The 17,340-nt window shown below is 38.9% G+C and overlaps 1 protein-coding gene across 1 annotated transcript in view; it reads right to left on the reverse strand.

Moving 5' to 3' along the window:
• Positions 1-17,340, reverse strand: part of MED16 (mediator complex subunit 16) — a 292,898-nt gene that overhangs the window by 174,204 nt on the left and 101,354 nt on the right. Inside the window, exons 10-11 of the mRNA XM_070084299.1 lie at positions 15,536-15,716; positions 13,260-13,464 (exon numbers count right to left, since the gene is read on the reverse strand). Coding sequence (XP_069940400.1) covers positions 13,260-13,464; positions 15,536-15,716 — 386 coding nt within the window. The remainder of the gene's footprint in view (positions 1-13,259; positions 13,465-15,535; positions 15,717-17,340) is intronic.

The raw sequence follows: 17,340 nt of genomic DNA on the forward strand, positions 1-17,340 counted from the left end.
AATAGGTAGTAGGTTGGTAGACAGCAACCACCCAGGGAAGTACTACCATCCTGCCAGATGACTGTGAAACAAAAACCTGTAACTGTTTTGCATGATGGTAGGATTGCTGGTTTCTTTTTCTGTCTCATAAACACGCTAGATAACAGGGATATCTTGCTACTCCTAATTACACTTTGGTCACACTTCACAGACACGCACATGCATATATATATACATACATCTAGGTTTTTCTCCTTTTTCTAAATAGCTCTTGTTCTTCTTTATTTCTTTTATTGTCCATGGGGAAGTGGAAAAGAATCTTTCCTCCGTAAGCCATGAGTCTCGTATGAGGCGACTAAAATGCCGGGAGCAATGGCCTAGTAATCCCTTCTCCTGTAGACATTTACTAAAAAAGAGAAGAAGAAAAACTTTATAAAACTGGGATGCTTAAATGTGCGTGGATGTAGTGCGGATGACAAGAAACAGATGATTGCTGATGTTATGAATGAAAAGAAGTTGGATGTCCTGGCCCTAAGCAAAACAAAGCTGAAGGGGGTAGGAGAGTTTCAGTGGGGGGAAATAAATGGGATTAAATCTGGAGTATCTGAGAGAGTTAGAGCAAAGGAACGGGTAGCAGTAATGTTAAATGATCAGTTATGGAAGGAGAAAAGAGAATATGAATGTGTAAATTCAAGAATTATGTGGATTAAAGTAAAGGTTGGATGCGAGAAGTGGGTCATAATAAGCATGTATGCACCTGGAGAAGAGAGGAATGCAGAGGAGAGAGAGAGAGATTTTGGGAGATGTTAAGTGAATGTATAGGAGCCTTTGAACCAAGTGAGAGAGTAATTGTGGTAGGGGACCTGAATGCTAAAGTAGGAGAAACTTTTAGAGAGGGTGTGGTAGGTAAGTTTGGGGTGCCAGGTGTAAATGATAATGGGAGCCCTTTGATTGAACTTTGTATAGAAAGGGGTTTAGTTATAGGTAATACATATTTTAAGAAAAAGAGGATAAATAAGTATACAAGATATGATGTAGGGCAAAATGACAGTAGTTTGTTGGATTATGTATTGGTAGATAAAAGACTGTTGAGTAGACTTCAGGATGTACATGTTTATAGAGGGGCCACAGATATATCAGATCACTTTCTAGTTGTAGCTACACTGAGAGTAAAAGGTAGATGGGATATAAGGAGAATAGAAGCATCAGGGAAGAGAGAGGTGAAGGTTTATAAACTAAAAGAGGAGGCAGTTAGGGTAAGATATAAACAGCTATTGGAGGATAGATGGGCTAATGAGAGCATAGGCAATGGGGTCGAAGAGGTATGGGGTAGGTTTAAAAATGTAGTGTTAGAGTGTTCACCAGAAGTTTGTGGTTACAGGAAAGTGGGTGCAGGAGGGAAGAGGAGCGATTGGTGGAATGATGATGTAAAGAGAGTAGTAAGGGAGAAAAAGTTAGCATATGAGAAGTTTTTACAAAGTAGAAGTGATGCAAGGAGGGAAGAGTATATGGAGAAAAAGAGAGAGGTTAAGAGAGTGGTGAAGCAATGTAAAAAGAGAGCAAATGAGAGAGTAGGTGAGATGTTATCAACAAATTTTGTTGAAAATAAGAAAAAGTTTTGGAGTGAGATTAACAAGTTAAGAAAGCCTAGAGAACAAATGGATTTGTCAGTTAAAAATAGGAGAGGAGAGTTATTAAATGGAGAGTTAGAGGTATTGGGAAGATGGAGGGAATATTTTGAGGAATTGTTAAATGTTGATGAAGATAGGGAAGCTGTGATTTCGTGTATAGGGCAAGGAGGAATAACATCTTGTAGGAGTGAGGAAGAGCCAGTTGTGAGTGTGGGGGAAGTTCGTGAGGCAGTAGGTAAAATGAAAGGGGGTAAGGCAGCTGGGATTGATGGGATAAAGATAGAAATGTTAAAAGCAGGTGGGGATATAGTTTTGGAGTGGTTGGTGCAATTATTTAATAAATGTATGGAAGAGGGTAAGGTACCTAGGGATTGGCAGAGAGCATGCATAGTTCCTTTGTATAAAGGCAAAGGGGATAAAATAGAGTGCAAAAATTATAGGGGGATAACTCTGTTGAGTATACCTGGTAAAGTGTATGGTAGAGTTATAATTGAAAGAATTAAGAGTAAGACGGAAACTAGGATAGCAGATGAACAAGGAGGCTTTAGGAAAGGTAGGGGGTGTGTGGACCAGGTGTTTACAGTGAAACATATAAGTGAACAGTATTTACATAAGGCTAAAGAGGTCTTTGTGGCATTTATGGATTTGGAAAAGGCGTATGACAGGGTGGATAGGGGGGCAATGTGGCAGATGTTGCAAGTGTATGGTGTAGGAGGTAGGTTACTGAAAGCAGTGAAGAGTTTTTACGAGGATAGTGAGGCTCAAGTTAGAGTATGTAGGAAAGAGGGAATTTTTTTCCCAGTAAAAGTAGGCCTTAGACAAGGATGTGTGATGGCACCATGGTTGTTTAATATATTTATAGATGGGGTTGTAAGAGAAGTAAATGCGAGGGTCTTGGCAAGAGGCGTGGAGTTAAAAGATAAAGAATCACACACAAAGTGGGAGTTGTCACAGCTGCTCTTTGCTGATGACACTGTGCTCTTGGGAGATTCTGAAGAGAAGTTGCAGAGATTGGTGGATGAATTTGGTAGGGTGTGCAAAAGAAGAAAATTAAAGGTGAATACAGGAAAGAGTAAGGTTATGAGGATAACAAAAAGATTAGGTGATGAAAGATTGAATATCAGATTGGAGGGAGAGAGTATGGAGGAGGTGAACGTATTCAGATATTTGGGAGTGGACGTGTCAGCAGATGGGTCTATGAAAGATGAGGTGAATCATAGAATTGATGAGGGAAAAAGAGTGAGTGGTGCACTTAGGAGTCTGTGGAGACAAAGAACTTTGTCCTTGGAGGCAAAGAGGGGAATGTATGAGAGTATAGTTTTACCAACGCTCTTATATGGGAGTGAAGCATGGATGATGAATGTTGCAGCGAGGAGAAGGCTGGAGGCAGTGGAGATGTCATGTCTGAGGGCAATGTGTGGTGTGAATATAATGCAGAGAATTCGTAGTTTGGAAGTTAGGAGGAGGTGCGGGATTACCAAAACTGTTGTCCACAGGGCTGAGGAAGGGTTGTTGAGGTGGTTTGGACATGTAGAGAGAATGGAGCGAAACAGAATGACTTCAAGAGTGTATCAGTCTGTAGTGGAAGGAAGGCGGGGTAGGGGTCGGCCTAGGAAAGGTTGGAGGGAGGGGGTAAAGGAGGTTTTGTGTGCGAGGGGCTTGGACTTCCAGCAGGCATGCGTGAGCGTGTTTGATAGGAGTGAATGGAGACAAATGGTTTTTAATATTTGACGTGCTGTTGGAGTGTGAGCAAAGTAACATTTATGAAGGGATTCAGGGAAACCGGCAGGCCGGACTTGAGTCCTGGAGATGGGAAGTACAGTGAGTGCCTGCACTCTGAAGGAGGGGTGTTAATGTTGCAGTTTAAAAACTGTAGTGTAAAGCACCCTTCTGGCAAGACAGTGATGGAGTGAATGATGGTGAAAGTTTTTCTTTTTCGGGCCACCCTGCCTTGGTGGGAATCGGCCAGTGTGATAATAAAAAAAAAAAAAAAATTATAATTCCTACCATCTGTCCATTTAACTTTGTTTACCATTACTTAATTTTAGTCCCTTACATATTTTCTCCTTTATTTTAGCTTTATATAACTACCCTAGTTTATATATTCACAATTGTTAAAATAATCAAGGTGCTATTCTCAGGTGCTAAAGTAGAATAAGTTCACAATTTTGCCATTATATTCCAAAGCTCATTTATTTGATTACCACTTTATTGTTCACCACAACCTATATTAGTCCCTTTTATATTATAATTTTATACTATAATTCTAACTTTAAAAAATTACCTTTATAGTACTACCTACTATCATATTCCCAAGCTCCATTATTTTATCATCACTTTATTTGTATTAGTCCCTTTTATATTGTCTCCTTTATTTTAGCTTAAAAAAAAAAAAAACTACCTTAGCTCATTATTTTACATTTGTTAAATAATTCAGGTGCTATTTTTTAGCTTAAGACTATTTACTTTGTTTTATACTTAATTCTAACTATAGATTCACTACAAATCTTATGATTACAAGCATTGATCCTGATACCAACCTCTTATTTAATGACTTAAATGAATCAAACAGTTACTGTAATTACTACACTGCAGAACAATCAAAGGCACTTCTCAGTGCCAACAACAACATAACTATCTTTAACTACAATATCAGATCTTTAAGCAAGCATTACGATGACCTCATAGCATTACTAAATTCCTTACATGCCAATATGTCCATCATTACACTAACTGAAACCTGGCTAAAGCCTGATAGTACAGATGTCTATGCCATTCCTGGTTACACAGCCATACACAACTGTAGGCCAGACCAACAAGGGGGTGGCACAGCCATATACTACTCAGACCAACTAGAATGTATCACTAATACTTGCACAAGGGATGAACATGGGGAATATATAATAGCTAAATTCAAATCCAAATACCTACAAAAACCTCTCACATTGATAAACATCTACAGAGTTCCACAGTCAAACATTAGCCAATTTAGTCAAAACCTAGGAAGTATGATAACTGATGCACGCATGAACAAAGATCACTTACTACTCTTAGGTGACTTCAATATAAATCTCCTGCAAGGCCAGGACCCACACGTTACTGAATTCACAAACACAATGAGTAACTGTATGTTACTACCAACAGTAACAAAACCTACAAGAGTTACAGAGACTAGTGTTTCCCTACTTGACCACATCTGGACCAACACCATATCCCCTTTAAAATCAGGCATAATTACAGATAATACCACAGACCACTACCCTACTTTCCTCATAACAACTCTTGGTAAACTACCCCAAGACACTACTAAAGTCACCTTCAGACTTCACAATGAGGCAGCCATTAATAACTTCACAACAGCAGTAGCAAACATTGATTGGCACACTGAGCTAGAAATCTATACAGATATTGACGAATGTATTAATAATTTTCTAAAAAAGACCCAATACCTCTATAACAAGCACTGCCCTAAAAAAACTAAACAGATGACAGCTAAGAGACTGAACAGTCCCTGGCTAACACCCAGCATTCTCAAATCCATAAATACAAAACACCAATATGAAAAACAGTACAGAATGGGTCACATAACCAGAGACCAAACAAAACGTTACTCGTCAATCCTAACCAGCCTGATAAGAAGGGCAAAAAAATTGTATTATGAAAAGAGATTATCCAACTTACGAGGTGATATAAAAAAGACCTGGAAAACCCTATCAGAAATTCTGGGAACAAAAAAGATATCACGAAATAGCGAAATAAAATTAGCAAATTCAGATGAACCCCAACTCCCACCAACAGAAACAGCAAACAGACTCAATGATTTCTTCTCCACTATAGGACAAAACCTTGCCAATAAAATCCCAAGCTCAGATACCCCACCAAATGACTACCTCACCAGCAACTACCCGAACACACTGTTCCTAGCTCCGACTAACCCATACGAAGTCTCCCTTATTATCAACGCACTAAAAAACAAGGCAGGAGATTTAAATACCTTACCACCCTTTATATACAAAAAACTGTCACAGGTGCTATCACCAATCATTGCAACACTCTTTAACAAATCCATAGAATCCTCCACCTTCCCTACAGTACTCAAAATAGCAAGGGTCACCCCGATCCACAAAGGAGGAGACCAAACAGAGTTGAATAACTATAGGCCAATATCCAACTTACACCCTCTCTCAAAAATCTTCGAAAAATTAATTCATAAACGAATCTACTCCTACCTTATCTCCCAAAACATACTCAACCCCTGCCAATTTGGATTCAGGCCTAATAAAAATACAAATGATGCTATTATACACATGCTAGAACATATATACACTGCAATAGAGAAAAAAGAAGTCCCACTGGGGATCTTCATTGACTTACGTAAAGCTTTTGATACAGTTGACCATGACTTGCTCCACGTAAAATTGTCACACTATGGTATAAGAGGGCACTCCCTCAACTACCTCAAGTCATACCTCAGCAACAGAAGCCAATATGTGTACGCAAATGGGGCAAACTCTTCTGCACAACCAATTACAGTTGGTGTCCCACAGGGAAGTGTCCTTGGCCCTCTTCTCTTTCTCCTATACATAAATGACCTTCCAAATGCTTCGCAATTACTCAAACCCACACTATTTGCAGATGACACTACATACGTCTTCTCTCACCCGAGCCCAGTCACGCTAGCCAATACTGTAAATACCGAATTACAGAAAATATCTACCTGGATGAGGACTAACAAACTTACACTAAACATTGACAAAACCTACTTCATTCAGTTTGGTAACAGAGCTACAGATGTCCCTCTTAACATAATGATAAATGGATCACCTATCACAAAGCTAACAGAGGGAAAATTCTTAGGAATCCACCTTGATAATAGACTCAAATTTCATACACATATACAACAAATTTCTAAGAAAATTTCCAAGACTGTAGGCATACTATCGAAGATACGGTACTATGTTCCACAGTCAGCCCTCCTGGCCCTATATCACTCTCTTATTTACCCCTATCTCACCTATGGAATTTGTGCATGGGGCTCAACAACAATTAACCATCTCAGACCACTAATTACCCAACAAAAGGCAGCAGTTAGAATGATAACAAATTCTCACTACAGGCAGCACACTCCACCAATATTCAATACACTAAACCTACTCACCATACAAAACATCCATACTTATTACTGCACCTATTACATACATAGAACACTTAACTCTGATATTAACCCTCCCCTCAAACATCTCCTTGCCAACGTCAACAGAACACATGACCATAACACAAGGCACAGATCACTCTTTGATGTTCCTCGAGTCCATCTCACACTATGCAAAAACTCAATGCACATAAAAGGCCCTAAAATCTGGAATTCATTACCTGTAAATATAAAAGAAACACTACCTGTTTATAAATTCAAGTCTCTTCTCAAAGATCACTTACCCAAAACCAAATAAATACTGAATAACTGAACCTTATAAATTGTATATCTTAAATGTTTCTCACAATTATATCACATAAATGTTAAACCTAAAACCCAATCTAACTTTATTATTTTTTAAATACACTACCTAACAGAATACTCCATACGACTGAATGTACAACAATGCATGCAACCATATGACCTGTCTTTGTAATACTCATTTGTGCTTTATAGTTATCTGTTTACAATAATGTATTATCACTGATTTCATCATTGCTTAGTTAATTTTAAGCCAGCCCGAAATGCTATGCATAGTATAAGTGGCTTTGGCATGCTGCTCTTATCTGTATTTTTTGTACCTCTGTATGTATGCTCAAATTGTAAATAAATAAATAAATAAATAAATAAACTGAATGTGGCTCTCTCTCTCTCTCTCTCTCTCTCTCTCTCACACACAGGTACACGTAAGTGAAGTTATCATACATAGTATAAATTACCTAGGATAACCCAAAAAATCCAGACAAAGTGCTATACAGTAGATCTGTGCTCCAGCTCCCTAAATTAATAATATTAATAATTATTATTATTACAGTGGACCCCCGCATAACGATTTTAATCTGTGCAAGAGGGGTAATTGTTATGCGAAATAATCGGTATGCGAATGAATTTTCCCCATAAGAAATAATGGAAATCAAATTAATCCGTGCAAGACACCCAAAAGTATGAAAAAAAAAATTTTACCACATGAAATATACATTTTCCCACACAAAAAGAGAAGGATACATGCACAATAGTAGAGTAGTACATGCACAATATATATTGTGCATGTACTAGTCTACTAAATGAAGAATAAATGACACTTACCTTTATTGAAGATGCAGCAATGACTGATGAGACACTGTGTCCTGGGAGTGCCTTTTCCTCCTGAGTACTGTAGGTCCTGTTTGGCATTTTCTTCCAGAACAGGCCTTATCACACTGTGTATGCCACTACGATTCTTAAATCTCTCAAACCAACCTTTGCTGGCTTTAAATTCACCAATATGAGCACTAGTTCCAGGCATTTTTCCCTGTTCACCTGGGTGTTAGTCGACTTGTGTGGGTTGCATCCTGGGAGACAAGATTAAGGACCCCAATGGAAATAAGTTAGACAGTCTTCGATGACACTGACTTTTTTGGGTTATCCTGGGTGGCAAATCCTCTGGGGTTAATTGTTTCTTGGTATTCTCAATAAGCCACACCAACAACGGTGCTACAGCAGCAGCAGCAGCTGATGGTGGTACAGCAGCAACAGACGATGCTACAGCAGCAGCAGACGATGCTACAGCAGCAGCAGACGATGCTACAGCAGCAGCAGCAGCTGACAGTGGTACAGCAGCAACAGACGATGCTACAGCAGCAGCAGACGATGCTACAGCAGCAACAGACGATGTTACAGCAGCAGCAGACGATGCTACAGCAGCAGCAGCAGCTGACGGTGGTACAGCAGCAACAGACGATGCTACAGCAGCAACAGACGATGTTACAGCAGCAGCAGACGATGCTACAGCAGCAGCAGCAGCTGACGGTGGTACAGCAGCAACAGACGACGCTACAGCAGCAACAGACGATGTTACAGCAGCAGCAGACGATGCTACAGCAGCAGCAGCAGGTGACGGTGGTACAGCAGCAACAGACGACGCTACAGCAGCAACAGACGATGTTACAGCAGCAGCAGACGATGCTACAGCAGCAGCAGCAGCTGACAGTGCAGCAGCAGCAGCAGCTGTACCACCAATAGTAGTGATGGTTGATTGGGGTTTATTATACAACCTGGCCAGCTCGGAGACACGCACTCCACTTTCATACTTATCAATGATCTTTTTCTTCATCTCTATTGTAATTCTCACCCTTATTGCTGTAGGGTTGGCACTAGAAGCTTTCTTGGGGCCCATGGTCACTTATTTTCCAGAAAAAGCACCGAAAACACTGTAATAATACGAAATATTCCGATTGTATGCTTGGATGTTACCGCGGAGGCTGGCTGGTAAACAATGCCACCGGCGGAACATGTGAGCGTGGCTGAGGCCGCACACTGGACGCGTCTCGGACGAAAATCGGTGAGCGGGTTTTTAAGCGGTATGTGAGGCAAAATTTTTGCGATTAAAGCAAGCGGTATGCGGATTAATCGCTATGTGATGCCATCGTTATGCGGGGGTCCACTGTATTATTATTACAATAATACATATGTACTAATATTAATAATAACAATATTATTAAACTATAATATAATGTGTCCACTCATTACTTACCTTAAAATATCTGTAGTCTTAATGTAGAGTGAGAGGTGAGTAAACAAGATTAAATGAATAAACGAATGAGAGTGTAGAAGGTTGGCGAGTTATGTAAACAAACGTTGTTGTTGTTGTTGTTACCAGCCCGGACACGAATGGTTCCTGTTCACTCTGTCAAACCGACCAGAAAAACATCTCATATTTGTTAATTTATGTGTTTATATGTTATGTAGCATGTTTATTATATAATTTTGAATAAGAAATCATGGATGGATTAAGCAAAATGTCTATATCAACATTTTATACACATTTAATGAGCCTCAAATATTTATTATTGTGTTATTATTATTATTAATATGGCGTCTTCAAGACCAATAACACTCTTAATGAGTGGCTCTGAGACAGACAAGCAGACAGAAAGACACACAGGTAGACAGAAAGACACACAGACAGACACACACAGATAGAAAGACACACACAGGTAGACAGAAACACACAGGTAGACAGAAACACACAGGTAGACAGAAACACACAGGTAGACAGAAAGACAGACACACCAGTAGACAGAAAGACAGAAAGACACACAGGTAGACAGACACATGCAGGTAGACAGAAAGACACACACAGGTAGACAGAAAGACACACACAGGTAGACAGAAAGACACACAGGTAGACAGAACGACACACACAGGTAGACATAAAGACAGACACACAGGTAGACAGAAAGACAGACACACAGGTAGACATAGACACAGGTAGACAGAAAGACAGATACACAGGTAGACAGACAGATAAACAGACACAAAGAGATACACAGATATACAGGCAGACAGATACAGACAGGTTTATGTGCAACAGTGAAAACAAATAGAGAGTTCGAGAGTATGAGCCTTTCTTGCCACAATCTCCAGTGAAAGATTCAGACTTCATCTTAGGGGCCATGGTGAAATTTACTGTCCAGTTAGTACAGTTAATACAGTATGATGCTGCTGATAGGGCAGGGTTACTCAAACTGATGCTGCCTGCATGACTCACTGCCGCCGAGAGTATTGTCAAATATTGTACAGTGGTGTGCATCAGCCGGCCCAGCCCAGCTGCCAGATGCACGGTCGTAAATCGAGTGGACGTATGTCGAGCAGGTTGTAAATTGGAGGGTAGGTGTATTACTTATTACCAAACCTCTTTCTACACATAGCTCAATTAAAGGCGCCCCATTTTCAGTTACCCCTGGCATCCCAAATTTACCTACTACTCCCTCCACAACATTTTTGCCCACTTTAGCATTGAAATCCCCAACCACCATTACTCTCACACTTGGTTCAAAACTCCCCATGAATTCACTCAACATTTCCCAAAATCTCTCTCTCTCCTCTACACTTCTCTCTTCTCCAGGTGCATATACACTTACTATAACCCACTTTTCACATCCAACCTTTATTTTACTCCACATAATCCTTGAATTAATACATTTATAGTCCTTCTTTTCCTGCCATAGCTTATCCTTCAACATTATTGCTACTCCTTCTTTAGCTCTAACTCTATTTGAAACTATGTATTATGTCAAAATAAAATATTATTATTATTATTATTATTATTATTATTAAGTGGTCCCAGATTTTTTTAATAATATGCACAGAGAGTGTTAAGACCCATTCTATACTGACCAAACATCTCATGCCAATCATGCCAAATTTGGAGGCAGGAAAAATAAAATGCTGATATACATCTGGGGTGCTAATGGTACTAACATAGATCTACATTTGGACAGTTTAAGGGTTAAGCCTTTGACTGCTGCAACCCCAAATCCTGAAGTATTTCCTGATGTCGAAAAATTTTTGAAAAAAAAAAAAAAAAAAAAAAAAAAAAAAAATTCTTATGAAATGATAGAGAATCTTTTTCCGATGGCAATGACACCAAAAGTTCAAAATTTGATAGAAAACTTACAGAATTATGCTCCAGTGAAGTTAGCGATCTCAGCGATATACATAAACGCATTAGCGATTTCACCAACTTTGAGCCCTATTTTCAGCCAATTCCATTGTTCCAGTCAACCAAACTCATAGCTATTTCTTTAAAACTCCATTTTTTCTATCAATTGAGTACAAGAAACCGTCAATTTACCCATTTTAACTCCCCAATACAGTGGTCAGAAATTGGCAATTTGGCCAATTAATGCAAATTAAAAAAGATGCCAATTTCAAAACAGGGTCCAGAATAAACAATGCAGATATTCTTGGCACTAAAATAACATATCCTGGCCCCTCTTATATTACTCTTGCTTTCTATTTTGATTTTTTATTCACTGCATTATTGTAAAAATGGTATAAATAATATCAGTGCACTAGTGAAAGAATATTAGACTCCTCAGTTGAAGTGTATTGGACGTGTGGTGTGATTTGCTTACTCTTGAACATTGGTAAAAATCGAACATTTCCGCTTCTTTGAGCTCAATTTCAAGGTCGTTTTCATCGTGAAACTAATCAAAATCATCTATTTCTGTAATATGTTTCCCATTCTATCATATGAGACCAAGAAAAAGAGAATAAAACCATAAATACTATATGAAAATACACCTCAAATTTAGCATTTTAATCCAAAAACACAGAGTTTTTTTTTCTCTCATTATGCACTACGTACTGCAGGATTTTTTTTTATACAGTGTACACTGACCACACAGACCCATTCTCTCACATGTGGGCCTACCACCATTCTCCTGCTTGATTTGAAGCCGCTAGAATTATTGAGCATATGTACGTCTGAAACACTGGCTCGTAAGATGTATATATATGGCTGAAACAGTCAAAGGGTTAAAGGAGGGGTTTAGGATATTGGCAGTTTGTAGGGACATCTAAACTGTTGTATCTGAGTGAGGCCCTCTGCAAAAACAGTGATTATGTATGAGTGATGGTAAAAGTGTTGAATGATGATGAAAGTTCTTTCTTCTTTTTTGGGTTTTTCTTTCCTATTGGGTCACGTTGCCTCAGTGGGAAGTGGCCGACGTGTTAAAAAAAATTATTAAGAAACACCCTTCTATTTTCTTACTAATTCTTGTTGTTGTTTATTTCCTCTTATCTCCATGGGGACGTGGAACAGAATTCTTCCTCCGTAAGCCATGCGTATCATAAGAGGTAACTAAAATGCTGGGATCAAGGGGCTAGTAACCCCTTCTCCTGTATAAATTGCTAAATTTAAAAAGAGAAACTTTCATTTTTTTTTTTGAGGTCACCCTGCCTCGGTGGGAGATGGCCGGTTTGCTGAAAGAAAAAGAAATGCGCAAGATTTCAGGTACGTCTTGCTACTTCTACCTGTACTTAGGTCACACAGCACATGCACGTAAAAGCATATACAGGTACCATCCGACTTACGACCGAGTTCGGTTCCGACAAACCGGTCGTAAGTCGAAATGGATGTAAGTCGAACCTTACTACTGAATATCAACGTCACATTTTTGTAATGACTTTATTTTATTGTTTTATTTTGTTTCATTTTTTACTTTGCTTTTTATGCTGTTAGTACTGTATTTTATAATGTAAGGTTCAGGATACACACTGTGTACAACACAAACAGTTGTTTATTTCTCAGAAATTTGGCATAGAAAACATGGTCATAAGTTGAATGGTTGTAGGTCGAGCAGGTCGTAAGTTGGATGGTAGGTATATACACGCACACCCCTCTGGGTTTTCTTCTATTTTCTTACTAGTTCTTGTTCTTGTTTATTTCCTCTTATCTCCATGGGGAAGTGGAACAGAATTCTTCCTCCATAAACCATGCGTGTCATAAGAGGTGACTAACATGCCGGGAACAAGTGGCTAGTAACCCCTTCTCCTGTATACATTACTAAAGTTAAAAGAGAAACTTTTGTTTTTCTTTTTAGGCCATCCTGCCTCAGTGGGATACGACCGATTTGTTGAAAGAAGAAGAAATAAATGTTTTAAATTTTTATTACTGGGTCAAAACTTACCTCAACATTGATGTTTTCATGACGAGAAACCGTGTATGAAGGTGCTGAATGATAGGAGCAGAATGCTGGTGGAAGGTCTCAGAGAGTTTTTCTGTTAGTGTAGGGACGGATGTTGGAGGAGTGGATACCAGTAAGTCCCACCAATCATTGCCACTAACCAATGCAAATTCTAGTAACAGAATTACTGATATTGCCCACTGTGGACCTGTTGATAAAATGGAATTTAAGAAAAATATTCACTAATGAGGATCACATTTACTAGGCATTTTTCTATACCTAAGGATAGGATTCAGTCTGCAAAATTTCCTTTACTGACTTATGGAAATAAGATTGTGAGCCTTCAAAATGCTGGCATTATTTGCTACTGAAAACAAAAATGAGAACCTTGACAATGCTGGCTTTGTTCATTAATGGAAACAAGAATGTTAGTCTTGAGAATACTGAAGGCTGCATTAACTGTGAAAATAAGAATGAGCCCTGAGAATTCTGAATGTCCCCTGGGGCTGCCCTTGTGATTCCAGGGGACTCATTCATACTCCAAAAGGGTTATTGCCACGAACCCTCTTACTGGGCATCACCACCTTGGAGTGGAGGTTATTTTTTATGTGCAGGACTGGTTTACTCTACATCAGATAGTGTGGGAATTCCTAGATACTGTTTTTTTTTTTTAACACATCGGCTGTTTCCCACCAAGGAAGGGTGACCCAAAAAGAAAGAAAAAACTTTCATCATTCAACACTTTCACCATCACTCACAAATAATCACTGTCTTTGCAGAGGCACTCAGATACGACAGTTTAGATGTCCCTCCAAACTGCCAATATCCCAAACACATCCTTTAAAGTGCAGGCATTGCATTTCCCATTTCCAGGACTCAAGTCTGGTTAACCAGTTTCCTTGAATCCCTTCACAAAATATTACACTCACACTCCAATATTGCACTCACACTCCAATACTGCACTCACACTCCAACAGCTCGTCAAGTCCCAAAAACCATTCGTCTCCATTCACTGTCTAACATGCTCATGCATACTTGCTGGAAGTCCAAGCCTCTCACCCACAAAACCTTTCCCCTCTCCCTCCAACCTTCTCGAGGATGACCCCTACCCCGCCTTCCTTTCCCTACAGATTTATATGCTCTCCAAATCATTGTACTTTGTTCCATTCTCTCTAAATGACCAAACTACTCAACAACCCCTCTTCAACCCTCTTGACTAATACTTTTAGTAACTCCATGTCTCCTCCTAATTTCCACACTACGAATTCTCTGCATAAAATTTACACCACACATTGCCCTTAGACATGACATCTCCACTGCCTCCAACCTTCTCTTTGCTGCAGCATTTACAACTCATGCTTCACACCCATATAAGAGTGTTGGTACCACTATACTCTCGTATATTCCCTTCTTTGTCTTCATGGATGACGTTTTTTATCTCCACAAATACCTCAATGCACCACTCACCTTGCTCTCCATTTATGGCATGCTGTTCTATACCTTGCCCCTATCCCACAGCAATATTGTATTCATAGGGAAAATTATTATTATTATTGTGTACCCCCATTCCCATTGCTTTAGATAGCAATTCTGCCATAAACTTTGCATGGGATACTAACAAAGCTTTACAATATTTTTTTGTACTATATTTTGTTCACTTTTCTGAATTACTATATAAAGGAATTAAACTTGCTCTTTGTCGAGGCTTGGCACATCAGCTAAAATGTAATACAAGACAGGTTGAATTTTCACTACATATTCAACTCTATGCTGCAGCTGATGTAAATGTACCCACCTACATCAGCTGATCTCACAATGCACCTACATCAGTTGGTCTCACAATGAACCTACATCAGTTGGTCTCACAATGCACCTACATCAGCTGGTCTAACAATGCACCTACATCATCTGGTCTAACAATGCACCAACATCAGTTGGTCTAACAATGCATCTACATCAGCTGGTCTCACAAAGCACCTACATCAGCTGGACTCACAATGCACCTACATCAGCTGGTCTCACAATGCACCTACATCAGCTGGTCACATAATGCACCAACATCAGCTGGTCTCACAAAAACACAAGACTGCTTGTATACCCATCTACATCAGCTAGTCTCACAATGCACCCACATCAGCTGGTCTAACAATGCACCTACATCAGTTGGTTTAACAATGCACCTACATCAGCTGGTCTCACAATACACCTCCATCAGCTGGTCTCACAATGCACCTACATCAGCTGATCTCACAAAAACACTTGGCTGCTTGTATACCCACCTACATCAGCTGGTCTCATAAGCGTAATGAAGTGAAGACAGCCTGAGGTATCCATAGCCAGCACAGAGAATCCACTCCAGGTGTGGGCTAGGGAGACCAAACGTCGATCAAGGTATACACGTTTACTGACAGGAATGTCATCACCACTACCACGAATATTCAGCAAATTGTGACTGCTCATCTGTGGAAGATGAACATGAATGTCAAATAAAAATATAATGCCAATGTACTGCAATATAAAGTGTAAATAAAATACTGTTATATATAATTTGCTACCCCGTGGAGAAGTGGAACAGAATTCTTCCTCCATAAGCCATGGTATTGTAAGAGGTGACTAAAATGACAGGAGAAAGAGGCTAGTAACCTCTTCTCCTGTATATATTACTAAGTTAAAAATGGCTGGTTTGTTGAAAGACGAATAATAATTTGCTATCTGATTCTCCTATATATACCAGATTAAATTATTTTTTAATTGAAATAATTCACTGTGTTAGAATTACCTTAAAATCAATACATGATATAATAGAAAGCTGGGCTTGCATCTAGGGCCATATTCCCATTAACCCTTTCAGGGTCCGTCCTGTAGATCTACGGCTTTACGGTCAGAGTCCAAACCGTAGATCTACGCCATGAGCTCAGCTCACTCTGATAAACTGCGAGTGGTACATTTGGGCCTAGATATAAGAGAATACATCTATGTGGTATGTGTGCACCACATAAAACAAATCCTGCAGCACACTGTATATAATGAGAGAAAAAAACTGAAACCATGATTTTCGATTAAAACAGCGACTTTGCAGTGCTTTTTCATATGCTTTTTATAGTTGTAATTGGTCTCATTTGATAGAATGGAAGACATATTACAGAAATAGAGATGATTTTGATTGGTTTTAGCACTGGAAACGGCTTGAAACTGAGCTCAAAGTAGCGGAAATGTTAAATTTTTGCCGATGTTCAAGAGTAAACACACGACCTCACACGTCTAATACACACCAGCTGGTGGGTCTAATATACATTCACAAATGTGGTGATGATATTTATACAATTATTACAATATTGCATAACAGTAAATCTTCTATTTTTTGGTGTGAATAAAAATTCATTATGTGAATAAAAAATCAAAATGGAATTTATTTGTAAAGCCTCAAAACATAACTAATGAACAGAGGAAATGTTAATTTAGTGCCAGGAATACTTACACTGTTTATTCTGGACCCTATTTTGAAATTGGAATATTTTGAACTTTGTGTTAACCCTTAAACGGTCCAAACAGATCAACGTTCAAATTCGTAGTGCTACAAAAGTAGATCTACTTGTTTTTACACGTTTTCAAATGTAAAACAAAAAAAAAATCTACATTTTTTTACATACTTTCAGATGTTGAAAAAACGTATATATACGTTTGGACCATTTAAGGGTTAAATTGGCCAAATTACCAATTTCCAATCACTTTATTTTGTAGTTGAAACAGTTGACTTGGCAATTTCTTGTGCTCAATCGATAGAATAGAAGTAATACCAGTGAAATAGCTAAGAATTTGGTCGACTGGAATAATGTAATTGGCCTAAAATGGGAGTCAAAGTCGGCAAAATCGCCGATTCGTAAATATCGCTGACACATCAAAATTCGCGAGAACATAATTTCGTCAATTTTCCATCAAATTTCATACTTTTTGTTTTATTACCTTCACAAAAAGATTCTCTACCATTTCATAAGAAAAAATAACAAATTTTTTTTTTTTAAAATTCTTGGACACTGGGGCACCACTTCAGATTTTGGCCTTGGACCCTGAAGGGGTTAAGATA

The sequence above is a fragment of the Cherax quadricarinatus genome, chromosome 12 (genome assembly GCF_038502225.1).
Source record: "Cherax quadricarinatus isolate ZL_2023a chromosome 12, ASM3850222v1, whole genome shotgun sequence".
Classification (NCBI taxonomy): Eukaryota; Metazoa; Arthropoda; class Malacostraca; order Decapoda; family Parastacidae; genus Cherax; species Cherax quadricarinatus.